This window comes from Halichondria panicea, chromosome 17 (genome assembly GCF_963675165.1).
Source record: "Halichondria panicea chromosome 17, odHalPani1.1, whole genome shotgun sequence".
Classification (NCBI taxonomy): Eukaryota; Metazoa; Porifera; class Demospongiae; order Suberitida; family Halichondriidae; genus Halichondria; species Halichondria panicea.
The window spans coordinates 2,433,501-2,458,511 of NC_087393.1; the positions used below are offsets into that span (position 1 = coordinate 2,433,501).

Consider the following 25,011-nt stretch of genomic DNA (forward strand, 5'->3'; position numbering starts at 1 on the left):
TCCTGAAATGTTGCCACTCGCTATTCTGTATACTGGCCAGTACTGGCTGCCACAAACTAGGTTTTCAATGTAATTTTATACGTTCATTACGGCCGGATATGACATTTTGGGTGTGGTTTGGCACAGTTAAATAGAGAGCAGAACGATTCATTAATTATCCTCGAGATGACAGAACTGCAAAATTAGTTATTATATACCGTATTATTTTGCAGGTGAAAAACCTTTGCGAATGAGCCAAATCAGCAGGAAATTTGCGTTCTGGAAAGGATCATGTGTATTTACTAGTAATAATTGCGGATTTTATTGTTGCGAATTATCAACCATCGCAAAGTTCGCAAATGTTTGATGCTTGCAAAATATTCTAGTAATACGGTATATAGATTAGAGGTAAGGTCGTTTTTAGCCGCGGCTATTTTCTGAAATACAGCCACCTCACTATTCTGGCTAAGCTGCACTGTCCCAAGGGTGGTCGGATTAACGAGAGTCTACTGTATTTGGCTGGAGAGCCCTCAGAGGAAATGTTCATGGGTTGTAATAATGCCAGGAAACCACATCCACCAAGAGCTTTGCATGTGCATGGGAGTTTATCTCAGTTTAAATGTTCGCGTTAACTGCTCTGCCCTCGAAAAACGCGAAATTTTGCACCTCATGAACATTTCCCTGCTTACAGGCCTTCATAGAGAAAAAATTGACAGGGGGGGGGGGAAATCAACATTTCAGAAAAATGGGGGGGCGAGGCGATTATTCGTGTGCGTTAACACACGGCCATCTAGGGGGGTCTGGGGGCATGCCCCCCCAGGAAATGTTTGTATTTAGACTGTCGTATATCGCACCTGGTGCATTCTTATGAACTGTGGTGTCAGTGTTAGGTTTATTAGTATTGTAGAATGTAATAAAAATACAGAAATTTAATTGAACTGCCTGCATGCACTGAATGGTACTACGAGTTATCAGATAAAAACCATAGCCTGAGCGACACAAGCCTTTCTAAGCTCACTTAATGAAAGTTACTCTTGAATCGCCCTCTGTACTTGCAAATAGTGACTTAGAAGAAATTGTGGACATATAGAACAGAAAGAGTAGAAGAAAAAATTAATAGCAGTTTAATTAAAGTAGCTTTGTAAAGAACTTATTATTGTATTGTTGTTATGAATATTAAGACAGAGCTGTTTGTTTGGTTGGTGTGACCACAGGCAGTGTGTTATGGCCTATATTTTCAATACAATTACCAGGGGGGGGGGGGGAGCGCCCCCCCCTATATGAAGCCCCAGAGGAGATCCGACATGCGTGCACGAATCACTATATACAAGTTCAGTGCATTGATGTCATTGCGGTCACATGATAACATCCAGGCCAAATGCGCTGAACTTGTAGTGATTCGTGCACGCATGTCAGACCTCCTCTGATGAAGCCCTGGCTTATACGCAGCTATTTATTACCATCTTATTTACGAACTTATGTTGCTTCTGAACCGGTAATTATAATAATGTTGAATACATCAGGTTTTACAACAGAAGAAAATCAAGCAAATAATTTAAAAAAGGTCATACAAGAGTCAGCACACACAAGATATGTGTGATACAGTATCTGTTTTGAGACTATGAGTCCACTTGCCAAACTGCATTTAGCTAGTTGAATTGCTGTAGGAAATTAAAAATATCCATAACATGTGTATACATAACATGTAATGTACATGCATGTACAAACATACAGCACATGAAAATTGATATAACGTGCTTATATAAAGAATGGGTTCTCACTTACCAGCTTGACACTAGGGCTATCAAACTCAGACATTGACAGCTCAGAATGGTTTTCTTTATCTGAAGAAGGATATACAGTCCTTGTAGAGCATGTAATAATACACTACGGATTACAATAGCATCATGATTCTGTGCGAAACCTGGCTCTTATAATAAATACACAGAATTACTTACCAGGAGAATCTTGAAATACTCTATTAGCGAATTTTTTCCTGAGAGCTGTTGCAATAACTGATGCTGGGTCACTATCTAATACCTCTTGTGTTTCTGTGTTTTGCTTACGCAATGGAGTACCACCAGGAGATCTGAACAGTACAAAGCATAATTATAGTATTACATATTGGTCTACAGTCTGGAATCGAACAGCACATTGTGCACACACTGCCTTGCTACATTGGGTGCATGCCATGTACGCGTTGTTAAAATTACATCAATGGTCAACTCATCAATGGTCAAAAATGGCTGCACAACAAAATGCTCATTACTATTATTTTTGCAAACCAATCATACACAACCACCCATAATTAACTTTCAACACAATTGGTAAAGGGTCACCACTTAAGCGAACACACTAACTCACCTTACTGCATGGACAGTCCTCAGTTTAACACTGCCTATGTCCCTGAGAACGTCAGTCATGGGTGGCCTTGCTGGAGTAACCTGCGGTCGAGTCTCAGCAGTCGAGGAGGCTTCACTTTGGGAGGGCCGCCTCGCAGTGAATATCTGGGAAGGGAATGGTTCTAAACTTCCACAAGTACATGTACATGTTACATGTAAGTATGGCACTAAAACAAACAGTGTATCACGTACAGAGGAATGTACATGTACACAGAGGAGGAATGCCAGTGTCAAAAGGTCACTAATTAAAACATCACGTGGCCCTATGTTTTACATGTAAAACTGAGTTTACCCTCGCGCCCCTGAGTTTATACACCATCAATAGCTTGATCCTCTTTATAATCACAACAGAAATCGGTTGAGCTATCGCGCCCCAGAGGAATCAGCTTGAGAGAGGAGATCCAGGATTTAATTGCAACCTTTGACCTTTTATTGCATTCTTCAAAACCACAAGATATGGAAATTAGCCTTCCGTGGCTAGGGTAAAAATTTTGATGCACTGGCTTGCTGCACTGGATAGATCTAGGTATAGTAAGCTTTCCAAGCAGGCAAATAAAGAACAGAAGCGCTAAGCTGCTATATGCAGCAAAGGTCAAGAACCCAGAACAAGAATGTTTAATCCTTCATTAAACGTGACCCTATTGACCCTGGCGTTCCTCCTCTGACATGTACATAATACTGAATTCATTAAATTGAAATTGATATTCATATCAATTTCAATTTAATGCACACTAGTCCAAATGCTGACAAACATTGTAGATCGTACATCAAACATGGCTCTCACGTGTGATTGTGGTGCTGTACTGAGTGCAGGGGGAGGAGGTGGTGGAGGAGGGGCAGGTATTGGGAGATCCCTCGTCTCAGCAAGAGCATACACTGCTATCTGAGCCTTCAGCTTAGCAAGCTCACCTTCCAGAGCAGATATCTTCTCCATAGTAACTACAGTACATTAGTGGCATTTTACAGTTAATACATGTACATTTGCGAGACAAAACTCTCCGTAGAATATTCAGTACAAAAGATTAGTGCACACATGCTAAAATCAAGAATGGTCTATAAAATACATGTGACAGTGCTGGCCTGCTTAATGCATCACGTGTGTGCTCCCCTCCCCTGTAAAGGTAACCATCTTACGGTGCTTGTCTCCTCCCTCTCCACTACTGTCCTCCTCAAATTCCACACCCTCCATTTCAAAAAAACTGGCCTCTTCAAGTCCATCCTCAGTAATTAGGTCCATGTGGGCGCCATCTCTTCTCGGGTCCTTGAGATAGGAGAGTGCTCGGAGGCCGTCAGAATCTTGAGCCAGTCTCTCCCCAGTGGCAGCATACCGCACTTCCATACCAGGGGTAGAGGGAACGCTTGCACTTGTAAGCTAATCGTGTGGGAGCAACAGTGAATAAGTAAGATGTACTGTTAGTGTAAATATGTAAAGTAGTTGTTACACAATGCACTTTGAGCTTCAAAAAACGGGTGTACATGTAACATGATACACAATTAATACAAGTAAAAGTCCAGCTATACATGCACATAGTTACTGTACTGAGTCTGTCACAATGTATTTTGCTCAAAGATCCATTTGCAGTGTTGTAAAGTTAGGGAACAGGCTGATTTACTGTTAGATAACAGACATGCACTCACCTGAATGTACAGCCTCTTCCCAGTTCTGATGGGTAGACAATCTCCCACTTGTCTCACTACACTGCGAGATCCACCATGTTTATGCTGGAGGGAATAGTGTAAAACACCCGATATTAATTTGGCTGTTCCTCCTTCCTTTGATACAAAGGAGCTGAACGACTTGGATCAAGATTTGCTTCCTGTGAATCATGGGATGACAACACCTATAGATGTTGTCATCCTATGATTTGCTATAGATAGCATTAAAGGCAGTCTCGCATTAATTCTTGATGTATAATTAATTTATAAATGTGGCCCTTAATCTGTCCCCCTTAATCAATCCTCTTTATATCCCCCAGGCCGCCGCCATAAACTCCTGGATCTTCCGGTTGCTCTTGATGCCCGGTTCATCCTCCACACCACTGCTGACATCAACCCCAGCTGGTTGAATCACTTTTAGTAGATCGCCAACATTGTCGGCATTGAGACCGCCAGCTATAATCAATCTGTTCGTCAATTCCTCAGGGATGACACTCCAATCAAAAACCTTGCCGCTACCACCTAAAAGCTTAGTAGGAGTATCCAACAGAAGATACATGTAAGAAGCACTTGGGTATTTGGTGACTGCTTCTCTGATAGAGTCAGTGCCAGTTGCTTGAATGGCTTTGATGTAAGGGAGGGCAAATGATAGGCAGTACTCCTCGCTCTCGGAACCATGAAACTGTATCATATCGGGTTTGACAGTGTTGATGATTTCATGCATGTCCGCCTCGCTGTGGTTGGCAACTACCACAACGGCCTTTACACCATCACATTTATAGTCAATAAGCTGTCGCAGCATGGCTATTTCCTCTATACTAATGTAGCGTGAGCTACTCGGAACTTGCATCAAGCCGATGGCATTGGCTCCCGCTTGGATAGCTGTCCGCAAGTGGTCTTTACTGCGGATGCCGCATATCTTGATGATTAGCTTCGAATCCCGATGCCCCTGTCCAACAGGTAAATGCATATAGCTGATAGAATCAGGGTTAAGAATATAATTAGTAGAAAATAGGTACAGTGTATGTCACTAATACGCCATAGCGGAAAGCGTTCACCATCATATGCATGTAGAGTACAGGTTGAGCAGTGATGCTTTTTGTCAAAACTCTGCTCTGGCAGCAACTCTATGGAGGTATTAAAGCAGCAGTCGACGCAGGCGGCCGCCCTGAGAACCAAGTAATTAATTTTATATTGTCCGGCCTAAGCTCACTGTATTAACAGCAGGATTTAGACAGTAATGCAACTGTACACTTATCACGTTTTGCTGACAGTACCGTAAAAATTCTAATAAAGGCGCCACAAAAAATTGGCACACATACCAATTGAACAGAGAAAAATACATGAGCCTCAACCGGCGCCTCATCATTTAGAGTAATGGCCACGTTGAAATTACAGGATAAATAGCTTTGATGGCTTCATTTTTCATTACGGTTCAAGTTGGCGCTAAGCTTTTAAGAGAGTGGGGTCTTTATTAGATTTTTTTTGGTACCTTCACTATAAAATCAGACAACCGGTTGTAGAGAGATTACTTTTTCTTTCACGGTTTGTATATCTTGCATGTAAGACCTCAATATTATCATAGATAGTAGAGGAGAGGGATTGGAAACGGGATCACGTGAGCTTATGCTTGCCATGTGAGGCCTCTGGGACAGTGCGTTCAGCAACCAATAGACACCTTGAGGTGTGATTTTACTGGTTTTGAGGTCAAGAGAAGCTTTTGAAAAGAAGCAAATGAGAGGATACTAGGTAAGTAAATGTATGAATAGCCCTAAAATTTGTCTTGAGGCATGGCTAGGTACAAAATGAAACATTATTACTAGCTAGAAGTCATGTTCACTCTTGGTAGCACACGATTTTACAACACTTAGCTTCTCCGATTTGTTGATTTCCACTAGCCATCTTTGCGGGGTAGCATCTCCATAACTAAGCTGAGTTTATATTCGAGACTCGGAAATATTAAAGATCAATGTCCATATTATTGCTTCCAATCCATTAGATTTTGAAAATCACTATTCATGCTCTGATTTTGTCACCGCAGTGTCGATGTGTGGCAAGAACTTGGACTGATAAATGCAAGGACGGTCCGTGTGAAATAGTGCTAATTGCCTGTGTTTCCAATCCCCTTCCTCTACTATCTATGATATTATGCTTGGCGCTGTAATTACATCAACTTTGAACATGGTATAAATACTCACCACACAAAGAGATTGTGAGCTCATTTTCTGTACTTGCAATAACCTGAAAATGTAGAGAGATCTATTAATTAAGATTAAAAAATAGGACACATCTTCAACCAAAATAATGATGTGCTCTAATCAGAAAAATAATACTCACCTGACTGTGAATCTTCTACCGTTCTGTTGAGTTTTTCTTGTATCGTAATCGACAAGACAGTACAGCTACAGGTAGGTAGAAACTTCAAAGGAAAGGAGAGGATGTAGAACTTAGGAGAAAACTCAGAAAAGCTTTGTATTTAATTTGAACTGAAAAGAGTGTAAAAAAATTATCACGTGACAGCTAACGTTCCGGTTCAAGCAAGGTTCAAGATACTTTACCTCCGTGTACGAAGGTACGTGTGTTTAACAGTTTACAGTTAAGAAAAAGGTTCTCAAGACGTTCTTTACTACACTAGACACTTCTGTACTTACCACTAACAAGCTTACTGACAGGCTTCTTCGTGGTGGTGTGCTTAAGAACTCTGACAAAAGTCCCTTGAAGGCTGTGCAATTATGGATGTTCTAAAAGTGGTGCAACAATTGAGAGACTTAGCAGCAGATCCACAGAACAGAGCTACAATTGTTAGGGTACGTATCCTCAGACTTGTATGCATTAGCATGTGTGTGCACGCGTGATCTATATCAATCAATATATTTCTAAAGTTAAACCGAGAACGTGTGCTGTGTTGTGAGGTTTCTTAGCGTCACTATGAGTGAACGAATCATTTATATATATATGGGCTTAGAAATTAAAAACTGGAAGTCAGAATGTACGTGATTGGGTGTGTGCTTCCTGATTGTTTCTTGGAAACTGCACTGCCTCTACCTCTATTAGGGATATGGTACTGGTAGACTGGTACTGGTAGACTGGTACTGGTAGACTGGTGTCGTTTATGTTCACACATACATCTATACACACAGGATCAAGGCTGTCTACCTGGACTGGTTATATTCCTGGATAATGACAATCCGCACGTTGTGGGCACAGCATTGGAGGTAATAATAGCAGCCACGCAGCCACGAATCAGTCCGTGTGTACATTCTCCCATCGAATCTATGCCTTGCCCATACATATACTCGTTCATGTACTTTTTCCACTGCTGATTAATAACATAGCATTTAAATTCCTTTGTGTATTTGGTGTGTATTTGGTGCATGCATCTCTCGTGTTTTAATTATAAAACTTGTCCTAAACACAGCTCACATAGTGAGAACAATTCTCAGTGGTAGCATGTCCCCCCTCAATGAAGTGTTTCATCCACACTCTGCTTGTCAATCACTACCTTTCACTTACTGTAGCATAGTTAGAGACTGGCTGTAACCTACACATGTACATGTAATTGCCTGTAGAATCATGAAACGTATGTGTGTCGGTGGACCGTCACTCTGTGGCTCTGTCTTGTTTATCCCTCTACCTTTTCTTTCACTAATGCCTGCTTGAAGTTTTGCTTTACTGGTATATGTACCCTCAACTGTGTAAGTCATGTGAAACTTTGAAAGGTTCTTCGGTACTATGACTATGTAACACATTTGAAGTGTAATTATAGGTTTTCATGCTGATTCTGTTCTGTATATATATAGGCACTCTACTACTTAGCACAGGTGCCTTCCAACAAATCTCTCATGAAGAATGAAGTTGGCCTCTTGCTCAGTGTTAATAGGATAATCAGCAGGTATTGGTTAAAATTAATAACCGTACAGTACAGTACAATGTGTATGTACACTGCACTGAATATAGTGATAAGTGTTGTGTTGGCCTTTATTCATGATGTGCATTGTCAAGAATTTTACCAATAAATAAATGCTTTGTGGAGACATTCTGTTCTGATGTGTAAACATGTTTGGCTGTGTTTGGCTGTAGGTCCGGCTCTCCACCAGACGTTAAATCATCAGCGCAAAGAGTTCACGACCTTCTTATACCACCAGCTGGATCGACAAGGTACATAATACACACTCTCCTGCTTGTACTGTATGAAGTGTTTGTGCAATAGCTGTTCCTGGAACAAATTTTGTTTTGATATCATAAGTATCCAAGCCCATCCATAGTCCCTACTTACAGTGCACAAGGTGCTGTATGTAGATCATTGTGGTGTGTCAACTGTATTATGACCTTTGTCCATGTTATGTGTGTGCAGACCACTCTCTCAAGCTCGCTCCACTCGTGGTCACCCTTTCCTGGGAGCCTCTAACAAGAGGGCAAAGGTCATCCTCCTGCAAATTGATGGACTCAGAGATCAGGTGTGTAAATTTTTATTTGGCCAGTACTCTTTTGCGTTAAAGGACAATTTGTGAGCAGAGCTCTTGTCCTCTGGTGGGAGGGGAAATGTATAGCCATATCATTCTTCCCTATCTTACTTGGAGAAACTAAGGAACTTGCTGAAATCCAAGATATGACGCAATAGTTTTTATGTGCCAGTATGATTAGCAATAACATTACTAACGATATCTATCATAATGGACATGACATGTGGGTGTGATTTCCTGGTTGTTCATAATAAGAGGCAGTTTCACAGAGTTAGTCGTTGAAAGCATGAAGCTCGTCATCTGTCCCAAATCAAGAAGGTCCGCTCGTAGTGAGGTTTTTAGTGTACTAACTTATAATTATAGTGATTTCAACCCGTGCCTTAGCTAGTGTCTTTTATATAAAGAGGTTGTCTTCTGGTGGGAGGGTCCGTTATGGGAGGTTCCACTGTACTGAATGAAAGCACCACGGGTGCTGATGCCTCGGTGGAGGTGCCAAAGCTACATAACATAAAACTACTAATAGCTAGCTTTTATACACACATTTATCATGATGAACATCTTTAATTGCTGCATGCAATCAACCTAATAGTGGGTAATGATCAACCATGATTGTTGTTAAAAACGATCGATTCAAGTCTAAAGTTAATGGCTGCAAGTTAGCATAGCTTTGCAGCTCTCTGCTCACTACCAATAGCTAGCGTTCTAGTGCAGAGCTAACTACTAAGTAGAGTAGTAACACTCGGTGAACAAGTTTTGCTACGGACTCTTCTGAAAAGGCTGCAATGGCATTCCAAGTAAGCAAAACTAGGCATAACTCGAGAACGAAGCATTATTTTGCAAATCCACGAATTAAAATCCAAGTAAACATGACTAGAAGCCTATAGAAACTCTTACTTGCACTTGATTCATCCTTGAGCAGCTGTAGCGGTCTACACACACACACACACACACACACACACACACACACACTACCGTATACCTCGCTTGCGCATGCACACCGAGGCATAATGACAGTATTTGGCATACCATAACCTCTAGCTGTACAGCAGAGGTACATGCATGTACTTCTAATAAAGTATTCATCCTTTTACTTTGTGTTTTTCGCACTAGTTCAGTATACTGTGCCAAAATAATATACAAGCACTTGTACTTAGTTATGCTTTGGTGCATGCGCAAGTGAGGTATACGGTATAGTGTGTCTGTGTAGACTGCTATAGCTGCTCAATGATCAATGAAGTGCAAGCTTTCTTGGATTTCGATTAGTGGGTTTGCAAAATAATGCTTCGTTCTTGAGTTTTGTCTATTTTTGCTTAAATGGAGACCATTGCTGTCTCTTCTGACTCGTCCATAGCAATAATAGCTTCATGCAGGTTTCCATCGAGCCATCAGCACCTGCGATGCTTTGATTAATGAACAGAGCCTGTTGCTATCAGTGTTAATACATATAGGAGTCTCGCAGAGTGGTGGAGGAGACTTTCCTGGGTGTAAAGGGAGTGATCAGCTTCACATTCAACATGTCTCAGAGAAGGTGCTCTCTGAGAGTGAGATCAGAGGTTAGACCAGATGCCCTCTGTCATGCTGTGGAGCGATCAGGATCAATATCTGCCAAGCAAGTCATCAAAAATGAGCAGGGGGAGGAGGTGAGTGACGGGTGCACAATAAGGTGCATGGCAGTTCCTTTGAATGACCATACATGTTTAAGTATGTACATGTACAATGTACATGTATGTAAGCATGTAAACATTGCCTCAAAAGATTATATACTGTGGATGGGGCAGCTAGTACTTATGATATTTCCATACTCCAGGTGTTACTAGCGTTTGCTCCATCACCTCGCATTCCCAGTCTAGACGAGAAGGAGAATACACAACCTACTAAAGTGAGTAGTGAACTAGTGATCCACCCACATCAACACTGCTATGTAATTGTTACCCGAGGCGTGCCTGGGCGGCCACGGGTATAGTAGTCCGTTGGTTTGTTTGTTTGTTTGTTTTTAACATGATAATCTACTCACCTGGGTGCCATATAGCACTGGGTTTACAGCATGGATAGCCTTCACACAACAATATCGTTTAAATAGTGGCAGATTTTGCTCAAATAAAAGCGAGTAAGAAGCTTGAACTTGCACGTTGGCGCTAGCTAACTACCCGCGGCTTTTATTCGAGGTAGAGCCTACATTTACAGGTGACTTGATCCCGTACCAGTAACAGGGTCACTAAAGTGAAAGCTAGAATTGTGACTAGTTGTTGGCTGACTCTGGACCAGCCTGGCAGGAGCCATACTACTCTAAGACTCCAGGTTTCTTATGCTGTTACCCCAGTCCACAGTGCATGTCTCATGTACCACTAAAACTCTGTTCTCAAATGTTTCAGCATGCCTTCAGTCTGGTTTGCTCTTGAGTTGCTGTGCAGTGCTAGTCATACATGCTTACATGCACTGCATTATTATTTATATCACTCCTCTGGTTTCTTTATAATCATGTCACCAGCCGAGGGTTTGCACTTTAGTGCTCTTGTTCTTGTTTGTTTTGTTGCTTACTCTACTTATGTACATTGTGTGCGCTGTAGTGTATTGTATCTGTAGTTACAACACGTAATCCAGCTTGTCAAACTTTGTAATTGTGTGTCTCTCCTCCTATAGCTGCCAGACTACTTACCAGAAGATAATGATGAATCTCACAAGGATGATGAAAAGGTAAGGTTACCAGAAGACAGCCTGTATGCCAATAAATTGTAGAATAGTAATGGACCTAAATGTAGATATGTGTATGTGTGTTCATGCATGTACATACTGTATAGCTGGTATTATTTCGAGGGTATAAAATGTTCGTGGTTTTCGCAGATTAGGCATGTACTGCGAACATTTATAACCGCGAATTTAATATCGCATGCATGCATGCTGCAAAAAAGGCACTATTCCACGAAAATTAAATCCACGAAAACCCTTCTAAAGTAAAGGCATTTCCGCGAAAGTTTATACCCTCGAAATATACCCGCTATACGGTATTTTGGTTTGTTTTATAACGTTAGATACACAGCAGGCATGTATAGGTTGATAAAAATAATGTGAATATGCTCATACTTTCTATTTAGAGTTACATTTTCGTACAAATACTAATGCATCTCATGTTCGTTTTTCTTGCAGGCCATTGAAAGAAGTGGAGCCGTGGGTCAAGGTGGAGGGTGGTTCAGCTCTGTCAGTAGTTTCCTGACCAACTCATTCTACTGGTGAATCAAACTCTCTCTTTATTTCTGTTCTCTCTGTCTATGTTATGTTTTGCACGTCATGTAGTTTTATGTTTTATTGTGCACAATGGCTCAATTATGATCGTTGAAAAGTGGCCTTTAGCGTCAATTGATACCTCTTTTGTGTTCATTCTCACACATCCACCTGTATCCAATCAAATTTCTTGTTCTGCTGTACACATGTACATAATTACGAAGATTTTGCATGCATGACATTAATTATGTTCACTCTGGGGTTGATCGTATGAATGCATATTTCATATATCTGATTGTGTATGTAATGCATATGCCGGGTTACTGCCATGGGCGTGGATTTTTCCATGCAAGGAATTGATGCATGTGGCCTTTGGTTTTTCATCAATACTATATTGATATAATATAACTCTTATAATTATAAACAATCGTTGGAGCTAGTGGTTTCACTATAATTATGATTAACCCTTCATATAAATAATTTATTGTAATCTGATTTGCGAATTAAAAAGTAAATAATTGTGCATGTTTTTATCTATGGTTGTGTTCCTCATTTGCAAATATTGTTGGTTTGCTTGTTGTCTGGAGCTCTTGCTTTAGCCAGTTCACTCGTGCTGAAACTGATTTAGTCCTTGAGGTGTTTGGAGACCCCGCTTGTCCAGTTGGCTTTGGAGGTGGAACTGGTGCGATCTTTGGAGGTGGAACTGGTGGGATCTTTAGCTTCGTTGGTGAGAGCACGACATTCTCATGGGTCTTTCTTTGGTTGTTAAATAGGCTCTGGCTCCTTGCCTCCGATTCTGGATGGTGATCAGACGGCCATATCGGTGTCTTTGCCGCTGGATATTGAGTGGGGTGTAAGGTCTCTGTGTGTGGAGAAGTTTGCTTTTCTGGACTGAGTTGATCCGGTAAATCGTACATGTGTCCTTGTACCAAGTCAAAACTGAGTGGATTGAAGTTCTCGTATTTTGTTAATTTCTTTTTAAGCTCTGCACCTGTCAGTGGGAACCCTTGTTCATTGAGATTTACGTAGTCTAATTTGTCATCATCAGAGTCATCTTCATCTTCTGGTTGACTACTTTCACTTTCACTTTCTGTACACTGTATAATCGACAATCAAGTTTATAGGAGGTAAATGTACCCGTCCTGGATTTACAAGTGTATTTATACCGGAAGGCAGTTACGTACTGTATTATAACGGGAAAATTTGGCGACGATTGGTGAATTTTACTGAAAATTAAGTGGACGCAACGTCTTTGCCGTATATAGTAGCCACGCCTGAAACCCCAAATTAAAAACACCATTTCCGTCATTTTCCAAATTTTCCCGTTATACGGTACGTATTCATGAGGGTGCATGCACGGCAGGAATACATCATAAACATAATTATAACTGTAAGTAAAAGTGTATGTAAAGACCCATAACCGTGGCAATAGTTTTTCGTGGGTTCAGTATAACGGGTATACTAGCTATATAACGCATAACCTTGCAGTTGTATACACACGTACGTGTAGAAGGGCATTTTTAATATAGATCACAGAATGAGTGGCCGGGGGAAAAGGTACCTTTGCACAAAATAATAATAATAGTTACCTCCTCATACGAATACTTCACAGAGGTTGTTTTGGCTGGAGGAACTGGAAGAGCAATCCTATTAGTAGCTCGCGAAGGAAGGGGAATAGGCTGCCTTGTGCCTGCGATAGAGATGGATTGATGGTGTGACTATTCATTTAGTCGAGCTTACCATGAAAGGCAGTTTGCTGATCCTCGGCATTTGAATCATTCTCACTCTCAGAGTCAGTCGAGTCTTGTTCACGTGCAGCGACCATGTCCACATATTCTCCAGATTCATTGGTGAACAAAAAATCCTCGCTGTCTGCTTTATTTGAACTTATTGAGGATGGTGATAGACCAATGTTAGGCGATCTTTTGTAGGCTTTTGAAGGGATTAACACCGGTGCCACCTTTTTTTGTGGTATTGCAGGTTGCTGTATAAGTACATACAGAGGAGACTAATAAATTACTAAATTTTGATACTGCATATAAAGTACTCTAGCCTTGAGATATAATTATTGGGAATATTTGGCGAAGATGGCCATTTACATATCACATAGGGAAGGCCAGCTTCAATATTTCTAACTCAAATCAACCATAATTTATGCTGAGCATTGTTTACTTGGAAAGATCCAGGCTTTTTGAAGGGCAGAGACAATCTCTTATCTGTCGCTGAGAAAGGTGTTTTTCTCGGCAGTGGAGGAAGAGGTAGCATTCGTCTGGTATTCTGTTGTTATAAATAAAGTTACAAAATGCATGCATGCGAATAAAATGGACGGTCTTTCTATTTGTATAAATGTATATGACCTCTTGTGTTTGGTAGGTTGCCTCCACACATACAGCAGGAAACAAGCCGTGCTTTCCATCACTTGCTCCATACCACCAACCAGCTTCACGTGAGTGGCTAGTGACAACGTAAACCTTTTGACCAATCTATAACCAAATCAATGAGTATTGTATTGTAATAGCATTGCCGTAATGCATGCATATCACTAGCTTCTTGCTTAAAATTAATAGCAGCAAAAGTGTACATTGTATACCACCAAAGGGGAACTTACTTTCAAGCTAATCTTTCCTGGTTCTTGTGTGTAAAAATCCTGTTTGACAACGTAAACGCGTTTCACATCGTTTTTCATTTGGTTCCACATTGACACTCTATCAACGTCAACTGGCTCCAACTCAGCGGTTTCGTCCAGACCCACAGTATTAATAGCCGGGCTTGAAAACGAGGCAGTTATCACAGCCTCTTCTTCATCCTCCACTGCATCAAGGTTAGGGCTTGAGTCTAATGCTCTTACTACTTCCTCATTTCGTTTTTTCGCTGCAGGATCACATCAAATTATGCACGTTATAAAAAATTCCGATATACTAGATCTAGCTGCTTACTTGTTTCATTTTTTCTTGGTCGCCTGCGTTGCTATAAGGGCAAACAATTATAATGAGCAATTGTGACGAGGATACATTGGATTAACTCACAGCGGCAAATGCATAGGCTTCTTTTTCCATGCTTCTTAGATTAAACTTTTGAGCAAGATCTGTTAAGTTTTTCTTTTTCCACTTCTTATCTGAAGTGTTGGAAAATAGCATCATGCATGCTTAATATAATTATACCACTCAGTATAATTATTATCATTATAATTATTAGGCCTTATAATTATTATGTTATAGTTGTGACACATGCACGAGTGCCACATGGGATATATTGGCTCAGTAGTGACTTAGGCCCGAAGGCCTCGAGGGCAAGTGCACTACTGAGCCAATATATCCAATGTGCGCACAAGTGAGCTGTGTAACAACTGATTTGTTGCATTCCTTGTGCATTCCTTTCCGTGTGTACACATCACTCGTTTTATAGGACAACTAGTTTCAACTACTTGTGGTGGCTGTGGAATGCACCAGATGCATGAAAAACGTTTTCTGCCTACCACTGAATCTGTTGAACAGTGTTATACTATAAAAGGGACCGTTTCAGGTTACTGGGTGGAGGGTGGGCTTTAGCTAACTTCAGCCATACTATGCCAGTATCTAGATAGTGGAACAGTTCAAGGCTTGACCTGTGCCATATGGTAGATATTGGCACAGTGTTTCCCTCAAAATGCAACAACGTAGTGGCACAAGTGTTGCCCACTCAAAATGCAACAACGTATTGCAACAACGTATGTTGTTGCATTTTGAGCGGGCAGATCAAAGGAAACACTGTGCCAATATCTGCCATATGGCACAGGTCAAGCCTTGAACTGTGCCACTATCTAGATACTGGCATAGTATGGCTGAAGTTACCTTACGTTGTTGCATTTTGTCACTACTGAGCCAATATATCCCATGTGGCACTCGTGCATGTGTCACAACTATAACATATTGTGTAGGTATACATGTATTATTAACGTACCCGGTAGAAGGATATCCTGGATAGTGCAACTGGTCCCTGGCTTCATGCTGCCAACTAGGAGAGTCATCATACGATCAGTATGTGAATCCTACGTTTGTGAGGTGAAGCACAGTTTACAGTAACGATTATATATAATTATGTCATGCAATACTTTACCTTAAATTGCTCTGTTTTTTCTCCACTAGCATTCAACATCAAAGTTGTTAGTACTGGTAGCACGGCAGTACTAGAGGACAGGTTCATGCAAAGCTCCATAGCAGTTGTAAGAGGATGCTTTAAAGTTAATCTGAACGCCCCCAACTGTATCTTGTAACCTTTTCGGGACTCTAGAATCGGTGTAACCTCAACTTGACCTCTGCTCGTTGAATAAACTGCATTTTAATTATTAATTAGTGGACAGATGCACACTTCATGATGTGTTTAGGGACCACATTAACTAATAGCAACAACCAAAAGCAAACAAAAACATTATTGATTGAGTCCTACGCAAACAAGTATCTATCTGAAGCTTAGTATACTAACGTATACATATCACTTCCTTAAATTGTTTTTATTCTAAAAAAACCCATCACAGTAAGTTTACTTTTGGGATTTGTGTGCTTGAGGAATGTGTTATGTGTGCTTCATATGCTGAGCAAACAATATATATGAGGCTTTACTTTCAGTCAGGTGACAGATACATGGACACTTTGTGCAGATGTGAAGCAAACAACAGCAGTTCAATATTCATGAACCAGAACCAAGTATCATCATAACAACCAAGTTTTATGCAATGCCCTGCATTATAACAAAACACTCCTACGAAATAAATAGGTCACTAATAGCTTGCAATGGGATGAGAAGAGAAGGAGTGACATACTCAAACTTCATTCTTTTGTTTAAACGTACGCGATCGTGTTAGCAAAATGAGCACAAATCCTCTCTAAACAAAACCTGTGCTTACCTGGTGTATTGAACACAATGGTTTGACTTCCCACTCTTCTTGTTGTAATTTGCCGTGGAGAACTTCCCACGACATCCCCTGGAAATTGTAGTGTAATCCTTTCATTCTCATCTCCAACGGAATCATCATACAGCACTACCATTCTTGTTTCTTGCTGTACAAAAATACTGATAGATATCTACATGCATAACACACATAGTAGCTAGTGTAAATAGATCATGTTTTAGCTCACATTGCAGACAAAGTGATCTGGGATAAGAAGAGAAGGAGTGACATGCTCAAACTTCCTTCTGTTTGTTGGCCTGCTGCTCATGTTCAGATTCACCAACAACAACTCATAAACACAACTCGCAACTAGATGCAATGCGTTTGTCTTTGTCACAAGTAGCTAGTCAAAGTAAAGGTACTATTAAATGAGCTTCTCAAGCCTACATGTACATTATTTTTGTCTTCTCAATTTTGTAGCTGAGCATCATACGGCTTCAGCAAGTACATGGCCACGCCACGCCCCCACACTAGCTTCCTTGTGTGATCTGAAAGGTCGTTTCCATGACAACTGTATAATAGTGACCATGCCAAAGAAAAAAAAAGAAAAGGGTGGTAAAAAGAAGGGCAAGGGTAAAGGGGAAGTCAAGGAAAAAGGAGAGGATACTGACAAGCCTTTTGAAGCACCTGGAGTTTCAGAGAAAGAAAAAATTCTCAAAAAAGAGTAAGTGAAAATTATTACCGTAATTGATGTAATTACAGCCCCATGTCAGCATCAGTATCATTTTTTAGGTCCTAAAAAAGTGCCAACCATTGTTGGAATTATTTGTTTCTGGCGCTTATAAAAAGGCTTGTTTGAGACATCAAGACAATCATCCTGCATCTTTGACTTCCTTCACTTCCAAACAGTTGTCTAACCCATAGCTACAGTCAATGAACGTTGTTCACAAGTCATCCAGCTCTCAACGGTGCAGCTAGCAAGTGAAACTGAGCTAGACCACGCCGCATTTTCTCTACAAATTGTATACTAGCTGTTGAACATAAGCGCCACCATAATTTAGGCGCCAGAGCTTGGGTTGAATGCAATTTATTGTGCTCTAAAGATGCGCCACTCAGAAGTGGAATTAATTTTTTCTGGCGCTGTAATTACATCAATTACAGTATATAAGGCCACTCCAAGTGACACTCTGCTTTCTGGTCCTGAAGTTTTTCTAATTGCATGTGGGTGGGCGGCTTTTCTCATTATGTCATTATCAATTTCACCTTATGAACTCATTATTTTGCAAATGAATATCATTATTACACTATTTTGTACCACATGGACCATTCTTCGCATGCGTAGTAGAAATAATGAGATAGAAATCCAAGAATAAAATCTGATGCGGGCGGTGGACCAGAAACCAGAGTATCACTTGGAGTGGCCTAACGTACTTGGCTACCATCGATTCGACTTTCTTCTAATTACAGCGCCATGCGCCAAATTCATAAAATAATTTTTTTATTTTACTCCAATTGAACGCCAAGTAAATTCTGGAATTATTTTTGCTGCCGCTTAGGTAATTAGAAAAGAAATTATAACGCGAGGCTCTATGTACAACTGTCTATGGTAGCCTCATGGAAACAGCTACTAATACTCTACGTTCTATTGCTAAGCGCCACTCTAATATAAGCAGCAAACTGGATTTATTTGTGTGCCACTGGAAAATCATAATAAATTTTTCGTGGCATTGTAATTAAGAAATACGGTACCGCAATACCTCTAAAAGGCGACCCTCCAAATTTGCGACACCCTTGAGCTTAGGAAATGTTCTGACCTCTAAAAGTAGCAACAGCTGTGTTGACAATTAATGTCGCGTCCTAAATGAAGGTAAATGTAGCCACACCCTAGCCTCGATTCTAGCCGACTGGAAACACGTTTTTAAGCGGCTAGAAATCGACAAGTAGACTTAGTAGAGCTACCTCCAATTAGATGCAACCCTCTAATAAGCGACATCCAGGTCTTCAATATAATTTTTCAACCTCCAAAAGAATCGACCTCTGGTTTCGTAATTATTAAAAAAAAGTGTCGCCTTAATTAAAGGTATTACGGTAACTGTCTTTTGTATAAAATAGCACTGAAAAACCAGTGGTAAAGTTTAGCATGGTTTGGCGGATAAATTGGTTTACACTTAAATAGAGAGTATAATGATTCATTATCAGAGAGACAGACCCGTAATTAGATTCGAGGTAAGGTCGTTTTTTAGCTGCGGCTATTTTCTGAAATGCAGCCACCTCGCTCTGGCCAAGCTGCATTGTCCCAAGGGTGGCCAGATTAACGAGAGTCTACTGTAATTGGATTTGAGTACAAGAAACCTGAGGTTGAGCATGCGCTTAAAATCAAAAAATCCTTTCTACGATAAGCGACAGCAAAAAATAATTATGGACTTGTTCATCTATTATGGTGGTGCTGTAATTAGAAAAAACGATAGTAGCCGAGGCGCATGTGGGCGGCCACGGGTATAGTAGTCCGTTTGTTTGTGTTACGGAGCCTCCTTTCTTTCTTTTAAGTAGATACTACAGCTGTTGTGTGGGTTACCACATTTGTCGTGCACTATTGCCAATTATACAGAGTAGCAACACAGGCGCCATTTATGTAGTTCGTTATAATGTTCATGAACTTTTATGTCAAGTTAGGTAGTAGTGATAGTTTCATTTTGCAATGTACATCTAAAAGCATCTTCACCCTATATACTGACTCCAACTATTGTTATCCCAAACAGATTGGCTGAATTGGACTTTGAGCTGGACACTCTTAAGAGGCAAGTCAGCGATCTGAGGAGTGAGAACGATTGGCTTCAGAGAGAAGCAGATAAATCAAAGGATGAAAGTGTATGTACATGTGCACTTTAAACATTACAGGGGAATTAGTTAATGTATTGTTTACCTTGAAACAGCATAACGTATGCATGAAAGGATAGATGCATAGTCTAAAAGTATCCTTGAAGTTTATTTAGTGAAACTATACATATTCTATATCCTCAATCAAAAGCAGAGTAAAGTGATTGATAGTAACCCTTCAATAATAATAATATTATTGTCCTCGTGATTCCCCCATTTAGCAAGACTACCAAACTTACATCTCTCGTAAGGCCCAGAAGAGACAGACTATGATAGTATCCCTCAACGACCACAACCAGCACGAGTTGAGGGAGATACAGGAGCAGAGGGAGAAGGTCATTGATAAGTACACAGAGGAGAAAAAAGGTGATCATTCATAAAGAAAATTTGATTTCAAAGCCTAAAAATTCTTCATTGTCTCATACAATTGTGCTTGTAAGACTGTCCCTGTGTTGGTTAGATAAGTGAATACCAATATTTTACAAGATTTGTATAGCCAAGAAGCAATCAAGGTTAGAGCCTACAAAGGTTGTTCTCTTTTAAGAAGCTGTACTCTGTCACAATAAACTGTTGCCAAATAGTAGAGTTATACACTTCTCTATGTAGCACTGAATGTACAGCTGCTAAGAAAAGAGGAGGAACTTGAGGTTAAGAAAGACGAGCTGCAAGCCCTGGCATACTTTAAGGTATACTGTTCTGCTCTTCATGTATAGTTAACTCGAGACCTGTAGGCGACCAGTTATAGTGGTCGGTCAGTGTGCCTGTTTGTCTGTCTATATTCTAAGTGTGCTCACCTGGATGCCGCATACAGTACTGCGTTTGCAGCATTGATAGCCTCAAGGAAAGTACCACGAGTGCTGATACCTCGGGATATGCCAAACGTACATAACATAAAGCTACTAGCTATTGCTGATCATGACACACACGATATCATAATGAATATTTTTTGCGCTGGATGCGGTCAGAATCACAGGGAAACTCAAAGAATGGGAAATGATCGACCATAATTGTTGGAAAAAAGGATGCCAAAAGTTTAAAATTAATTGCTGCATCATCAGTAGAGCCGTACAGCTCTTTTCTCACTCTTGCAGCTACCAATAGCTAGCGTTCTAGTAGAGCTAACTACTAAGTAGAGTAGCAACACTCTATGGACAAGTTTTGCTACGCACTCTTCTGAAAAGGCTGCAATGGTAAGCCAAACTAGGCATAACTCGAGAACCAAGCATTATTTTGCAAAATAACACATGACTAGAAGCCTATTGCTGTAGCAGTCTACACAGACACACACTCAAATACACTACCGTATACCTCGCTTGCGCATGCGCACCGAGACATAATAATTATAGTTACCGCATTACCTACTACAATGTTTGTGAGCAAAAAACCTCTGCAAATACTCTGCAAATGAGCCAAATTAGCAGAAATAGAAATTTGCGATTAAGTTTTGCAATCTAGCAAGTATCGTGATGTCATAACAGGGTTTCATCCAGGATTTTAAGTTTGAGGGGGAAGTTTGAAAAGAAACTGCGCGTGCCAGCGCAAAAAATTTGAGGCCACCCACTTCCGGTCACCACACCCCCTATATTGTTTGTTTTTGGTGCCTATTTAGCGATGTGCTCCTGGCAATGTGCATTGACAGGCAACTCCATATAATTTGGTATGCTGGTTTGAAATTGTGGACCGTATCGACTATAGAAGACTATAGAAACCACAAAAAGCAATGAATAGATTTGTGGTAATACTATAGGTGATGACCAAGCATCCTCTAGCAAAGCTATATGTAGCAAAAGACCGTGTCTGGTTATAGTACCCCTCTCTCTCTCTCTCCCTCTCCCTCTCCCTCTCTCTCTCTCTCCCTCTCCCTCTCTCTCTCCCTCTCTCTCTCTCTCCCTCTCTCTCCCTCTCCCTCTCCCTCTCTCTCTCTCTCTCTCCCTCTCTCTCTCTCCCTCTCTCTCTATCTCCCTATCTCTCTCCCTCTCCCTCCTCCTATTTCCCCCTCTCTTTTGGGGGGGAAGCTTCCCCCCCCGCCCGCTCCCCACTAGATGAAACCCTGCATAATTATAAGTACATACATTTAAGTGTTTGCGGTCTTATTTTTTGTGAACCCCATTTTAGCATGTTTTAAGCTTGCAAAACATGTATTAAGGTATAATAGTGGAAGATTTTCAAGCGCTGTTATTGAATAAAAACGAGCAAAAGCTAAGAAGCGCACCTTGCACTTAAGACTATAGAAACAGCTAGCTGGCTAAATGTATGTGCGGCTTTAATTCCTTACACATACACATAACCACTACAACCACAACGTTACCACATGGAGCTTGTTTTCCATACGAAAACTTCTGGCTTTCCTGCTGCTACCCAAACCCCAGTATGACCTATCACTGACTGCATCAGTAATAATATTCTCAAAGCCTTACCTCAACTTTGGTTGAGGTTTACAAAACCTAAATTTCAGTATCCATTGCCTTATTAGCTATTATTTGCTGCATGGTGGCTTCCATATCCACAGCACTCCTACAATCATGCACACTTCAAGCTAATGGTTTAGCATTTCAGTACTCTAGTTACAGTTCTGTTACCACGTGCAACCCTTTAGTAGGTACTGTGAGTGTCATATTTGTTCATCAATCTAGCATCTCCTCTACTTATAAAATGTTATTTCACAGACATTGAAAGAGGAGCAGGACGAAGAGATAATGTCCTTGGAGCGCCGATTAGAGACCCTGAGATTTCAACATGAAGACAGAGTGAGGGGAATGAAGACTAAGTTCCTCAAAGAGAAGAAAGCTTACGAGGACTCGATTGAGACTAGAATCAAATCCATGGCAGTGGAAGCCAGCAAGGTACATATCTTTATTTTCTTCTAATGCTAGTAACCACTTGCATATATGCAATGGATTGTGGATGGGCAGGGGCAGATCTAGGAATTGTGAACGGTTATAGAAGAGTCACTGATAAAAATGAAAGCACCGCCTCGGTGGAGATGCCAAAGCCACATAACATAAAGCTACTAATAGCTTAATTTTATACACAGGATGAACATTTTTTAATTTGCATGGAATGCAAACTCAAATAGTGGGTAATGATCGACCATGATTGTTAAAAACGATCGATGCCAAAGTTTAAGTCTAAAATTAATGGCTGCCATCAGCAGAGCCTTGCAGCTACCAATAGCTAGCGTTCTAGTGCAGAGCTAAGTCCTAAGAAGAGTAGCAACACTCGGTAAACAAGTTTGGCTACGTGCTCTTCCGAAAGGCTGCAATGGCATTCCAAGTAAGCAAAACTAGGCATAACTCAAGAACAAAGCATTATTTTGCAAATCCACGAATTAAAATCCAAGAAAACATGACTAGAAGCCTATAGAAACTCTTACTTTCACTTCATTGATCCCTGAGCAGCTGTAGCAGTCTACACAGACAGACAGACACACACACAAACACACTACCGTATACCTCGCTTGCGCATGCGCACCGAGGCATAAAATTGTCAACAGTTATCTCGCTAGACCAGTGCCCAGGCTAATAGCTACTGTAACATCACTTTCATGAGAGAGACCAGGGGTGCTCAAGCCCCAAAAAACCACTGTTAAACATGCCACTGTCTAGATTGCCTCGACCAAAGGAGGCGGGACATGCGTCACATGGCAATGGAATGTGTGGCATACAATGTTCACATTAGGGTCTTGACCTTTAACCTTTCCTTACATTTCAGTGTAGCTACATATATGGTGCCTGTGGTAGATCTACTGTTGTGCTCTCGCTCACATCACTTTCTAGTAATCTCGAATATTGTACTGTTTTAGAAGACGGCAACCAACCTGAATTAACTCCCTGACTGCTCTCTATAGTAGCCCATATGTACTGTGAAAACCACTAGATTTGATGGTGAATTTCAAGCCATTGAGCTGGGATCCCACTGGGATCTCTGATCCATAAGTTAGTACCATCCTTCCACTACATGATAGCGAGAAAATAACCGTGGGATCGCTGCTGTTCCGGGCCGGCTGCTTGAAGATCCGCACTTTTGGCACAAATCTCTGCGGTTAAAATGTGTTAATCACTGAGGCACACGTGATGTGTGTCCTACCTCCTCTGTAGTAGTGATGTGCGCCTCGACCATATGGTAGCTGATCTAGACTAGCTGACTCAGCCAGTAGCCAGCCCCACCCTCTTATCATGCAGAGAGAACTTTGTACTGTGTTGTCATGACAGTATAGCTAGCGAATCAGTAAGTCAATATAGTTCATATCTAGTTGAACCCAACGAACTGACCCTGGATCTGCTCTTGATGGGCTAGCCGTAATGGAAACACTCATCAGGTCTGATTCACATTCAGTGTCTTACCACATTTGTGCTAATCCCATAAGTAAATGAACGACTGCTTTTGTCTCCACTTGCATAGGAGGTGACTGAGCACCTAAAAGAGCACACAAGTTACATCAAGACGGAGAACCATCGTCTAAGGAAGGAGCTCCAGGACCTCATAGAGACTACCAATTCCCTACAGCTACAGAAGAAAAAGTTGGAGAAACAGTATCAAAAATTGTTACATGAGTATCAGTACAACCAAGGCATTCAGCAGCTTAGGGGATCAGTATTTAGGAATAATAGCACAGCCTAGCATTGTTATTCAAAATTTGTTCCTAGCATTTAGCATTTTTTTATCCTGTACGTGAACCCCGCGTCATTTTGTCTATCATTTGCTTGTCTGCAGTAGATGTACTTCTGCCAGTTTATTGAATCTTAATTAAGTGCATGCGCATGCACAAATAATGATTGGGGGTGGGGGGAGGGGAGGTAAATGAAGTAAGGGAAGTCCGAGAAAATGATCGCTTATTTTAGTTATGGTAGACCTTTTCTAGTTTTTAAGCAGACGGGGGAAATCTAGAGACTGTTTGGGGGAAAGTAGAAAATAAGTTTTTCATCCGCCCCACTGGATAGAGCCCATGCAGCCTAAATCCTCATCTACCTACATGAATAATAAGAAACCAGAGGAGTGTATCAGTGTAACGTGTTGCACAATAATTATAGCGTAGTGGATAACACAGGCAATACAAATAAATTACGTATACATAGGTTATTTTCGAAAATAGGTTTACTTACAGTTATTATTGAAGACCTCTCTATAATTATACTGTAGGGCTGTGGCAAATTTGATAAAATAATGAGCAATTTGTGAAAATTTAGTACCTCGAAAATATCCTTCTTACGGTAGTACTGTCATATGTAAACGCCATACATTTATTACGGCAAGGCTTGCATGAGAAAAACAAGATGCTCAGTAGAGCATTCTCACCCTGTGCGTTGACATAACGGACATGATAAATACTGTAATGACCTTAACATTATGATAAATGATCATGAATTGGGATCGGAATGATTAGAAACAGTGTTTTTTTGCATTTGGCGCCTTCGAAGATTGCCTACAAAGTTTCAACTACTATAAGTATAGCCTATTTTGCAACCACTGTTTCACATACACTGCATGCATGTGTGTTGATTTATAATTAATAGCTTTGCCAGCTCAACAGAAACCCCTGCACTCTTGA

General features: G+C 40.7%; 4 protein-coding genes across 5 annotated transcripts; 2 read left to right on the forward strand and 2 right to left on the reverse strand.

The window, feature by feature from the left end:
- Positions 1–1,464: 1,464 nt before the first annotated feature.
- Positions 1,465–6,516, reverse strand: LOC135351221 (mitochondrial fission regulator 2-like). Its single transcript, XM_064550179.1, has 9 exons — positions 6,375–6,516; positions 6,236–6,278; positions 4,020–4,103; positions 3,516–3,753; positions 3,166–3,320; positions 2,344–2,486; positions 1,938–2,068; positions 1,765–1,823; positions 1,465–1,640 (listed from the first exon to the last, which is right to left on the reverse strand). The coding sequence occupies exons 2-9, from the start codon at positions 6,257–6,259 to the stop codon at positions 1,629–1,631; spliced, it is 846 nt and encodes a 281-aa protein (XP_064406249.1). The 5' UTR covers positions 6,260–6,278; positions 6,375–6,516; the 3' UTR covers positions 1,465–1,628.
- On the forward strand, positions 6,470–11,922 carry LOC135351222 (armadillo repeat-containing protein 1-like). Of its 2 annotated transcripts, none has more exons than XM_064550182.1 (10): positions 6,470–6,609; positions 6,710–6,844; positions 7,178–7,252; positions 7,838–7,929; positions 8,118–8,195; positions 8,392–8,494; positions 9,949–10,140; positions 10,308–10,379; positions 11,141–11,194; positions 11,645–11,922. In XM_064550182.1, the coding sequence occupies exons 2-10, from the start codon at positions 6,770–6,772 to the stop codon at positions 11,729–11,731; spliced, it is 828 nt and encodes a 275-aa protein (XP_064406252.1). In that variant the 5' UTR covers positions 6,470–6,609; positions 6,710–6,769; the 3' UTR covers positions 11,732–11,922. The 2 variants fall into 2 exon arrangements, with proteins under 2 accessions (XP_064406252.1, XP_064406251.1); XM_064550181.1 differs by having other exon boundaries at positions 6,471–6,609; positions 6,673–6,844.
- A 277-nt stretch (positions 11,923–12,199) lies between these two features.
- LOC135351212 (uncharacterized) lies at positions 12,200–17,106 on the reverse strand. Its single transcript, XM_064550167.1, has 12 exons — positions 16,834–17,106; positions 16,602–16,755; positions 15,815–16,029; positions 15,659–15,746; positions 14,746–14,834; positions 14,656–14,686; positions 14,328–14,590; positions 14,077–14,202; positions 13,892–13,996; positions 13,460–13,703; positions 13,309–13,409; positions 12,200–12,816 (listed from the first exon to the last, which is right to left on the reverse strand). Exons 1-12 carry the CDS (start codon positions 16,912–16,914, stop codon positions 12,250–12,252), a joined length of 2,064 nt encoding a protein of 687 aa, XP_064406237.1. The 5' UTR covers positions 16,915–17,106; the 3' UTR covers positions 12,200–12,249.
- Positions 17,107–17,133: 27 nt separating this feature from the next.
- LOC135351219 (basal body-orientation factor 1-like) lies at positions 17,134–24,198 on the forward strand. Its single transcript, XM_064550177.1, has 6 exons — positions 17,134–17,310; positions 19,346–19,454; positions 19,685–19,829; positions 20,070–20,149; positions 22,130–22,306; positions 23,865–24,198. The coding sequence occupies exons 1-6, from the start codon at positions 17,174–17,176 to the stop codon at positions 24,081–24,083; spliced, it is 867 nt and encodes a 288-aa protein (XP_064406247.1). The 5' UTR covers positions 17,134–17,173; the 3' UTR covers positions 24,084–24,198.
- Positions 24,199–25,011: the final 813 nt, after the last annotated feature.

Excerpts from the sequence above, each read along its gene's own strand:
- LOC135351221 (XM_064550179.1), bottom strand. The coding sequence starts at position 6,259 with ATGAGCTCACAATCTCTTTGTGTG. Across the intron at positions 3,321-3,515 it reads AGAGGGAGGAGACAAGCACC|TTACTATGGAGAAGATATCT; the intron begins GTAAGATGGTTA and ends AATGTACTGTAG. Across the intron at positions 2,487-3,165 it reads GTACAGCACCACAATCACAC|ATATTCACTGCGAGGCGGCC; the intron begins GTGAGAGCCATG and ends TTCCCTTCCCAG.
- LOC135351219 (XM_064550177.1), top strand. The coding sequence starts at position 17,174 with ATGCCAAAGAAAAAAAAAGAAAAGGGTGGTAAAAAGAAGGGCAAGGGT. Across the intron at positions 17,311-19,345 it reads GAAAAAATTCTCAAAAAAGA|ATTGGCTGAATTGGACTTTG; the intron begins GTAAGTGAAAAT and ends TATCCCAAACAG. Across the intron at positions 19,455-19,684 it reads ATAAATCAAAGGATGAAAGT|CAAGACTACCAAACTTACAT; the intron begins GTATGTACATGT and ends TCCCCCATTTAG.
- LOC135351222 (XM_064550182.1), top strand. The coding sequence starts at position 6,770 with ATGGATGTTCTAAAAGTGGTGCAACAATTGAGAGACTTAGCAGCAGAT. Across the intron at positions 8,495-9,948 it reads TTGATGGACTCAGAGATCAG|GAGTCTCGCAGAGTGGTGGA; the intron begins GTGTGTAAATTT and ends TAATACATATAG. Across the intron at positions 10,141-10,307 it reads AAAATGAGCAGGGGGAGGAG|GTGTTACTAGCGTTTGCTCC; the intron begins GTGAGTGACGGG and ends TCCATACTCCAG.
- LOC135351212 (XM_064550167.1), bottom strand. The coding sequence starts at position 16,914 with ATGAGCAGCAGGCCAACAAACAGAAGGAAGTTTGAGCATGTCACTCCT. Across the intron at positions 14,835-15,658 it reads CCAGGATATCCTTCTACCGG|ATAAGAAGTGGAAAAAGAAA; the intron begins GTACGTTAATAA and ends CCAACACTTCAG. Across the intron at positions 12,817-13,308 it reads TGAAGTATTCGTATGAGGAG|TGTACAGAAAGTGAAAGTGA; the intron begins GTAACTATTATT and ends TCGATTATACAG.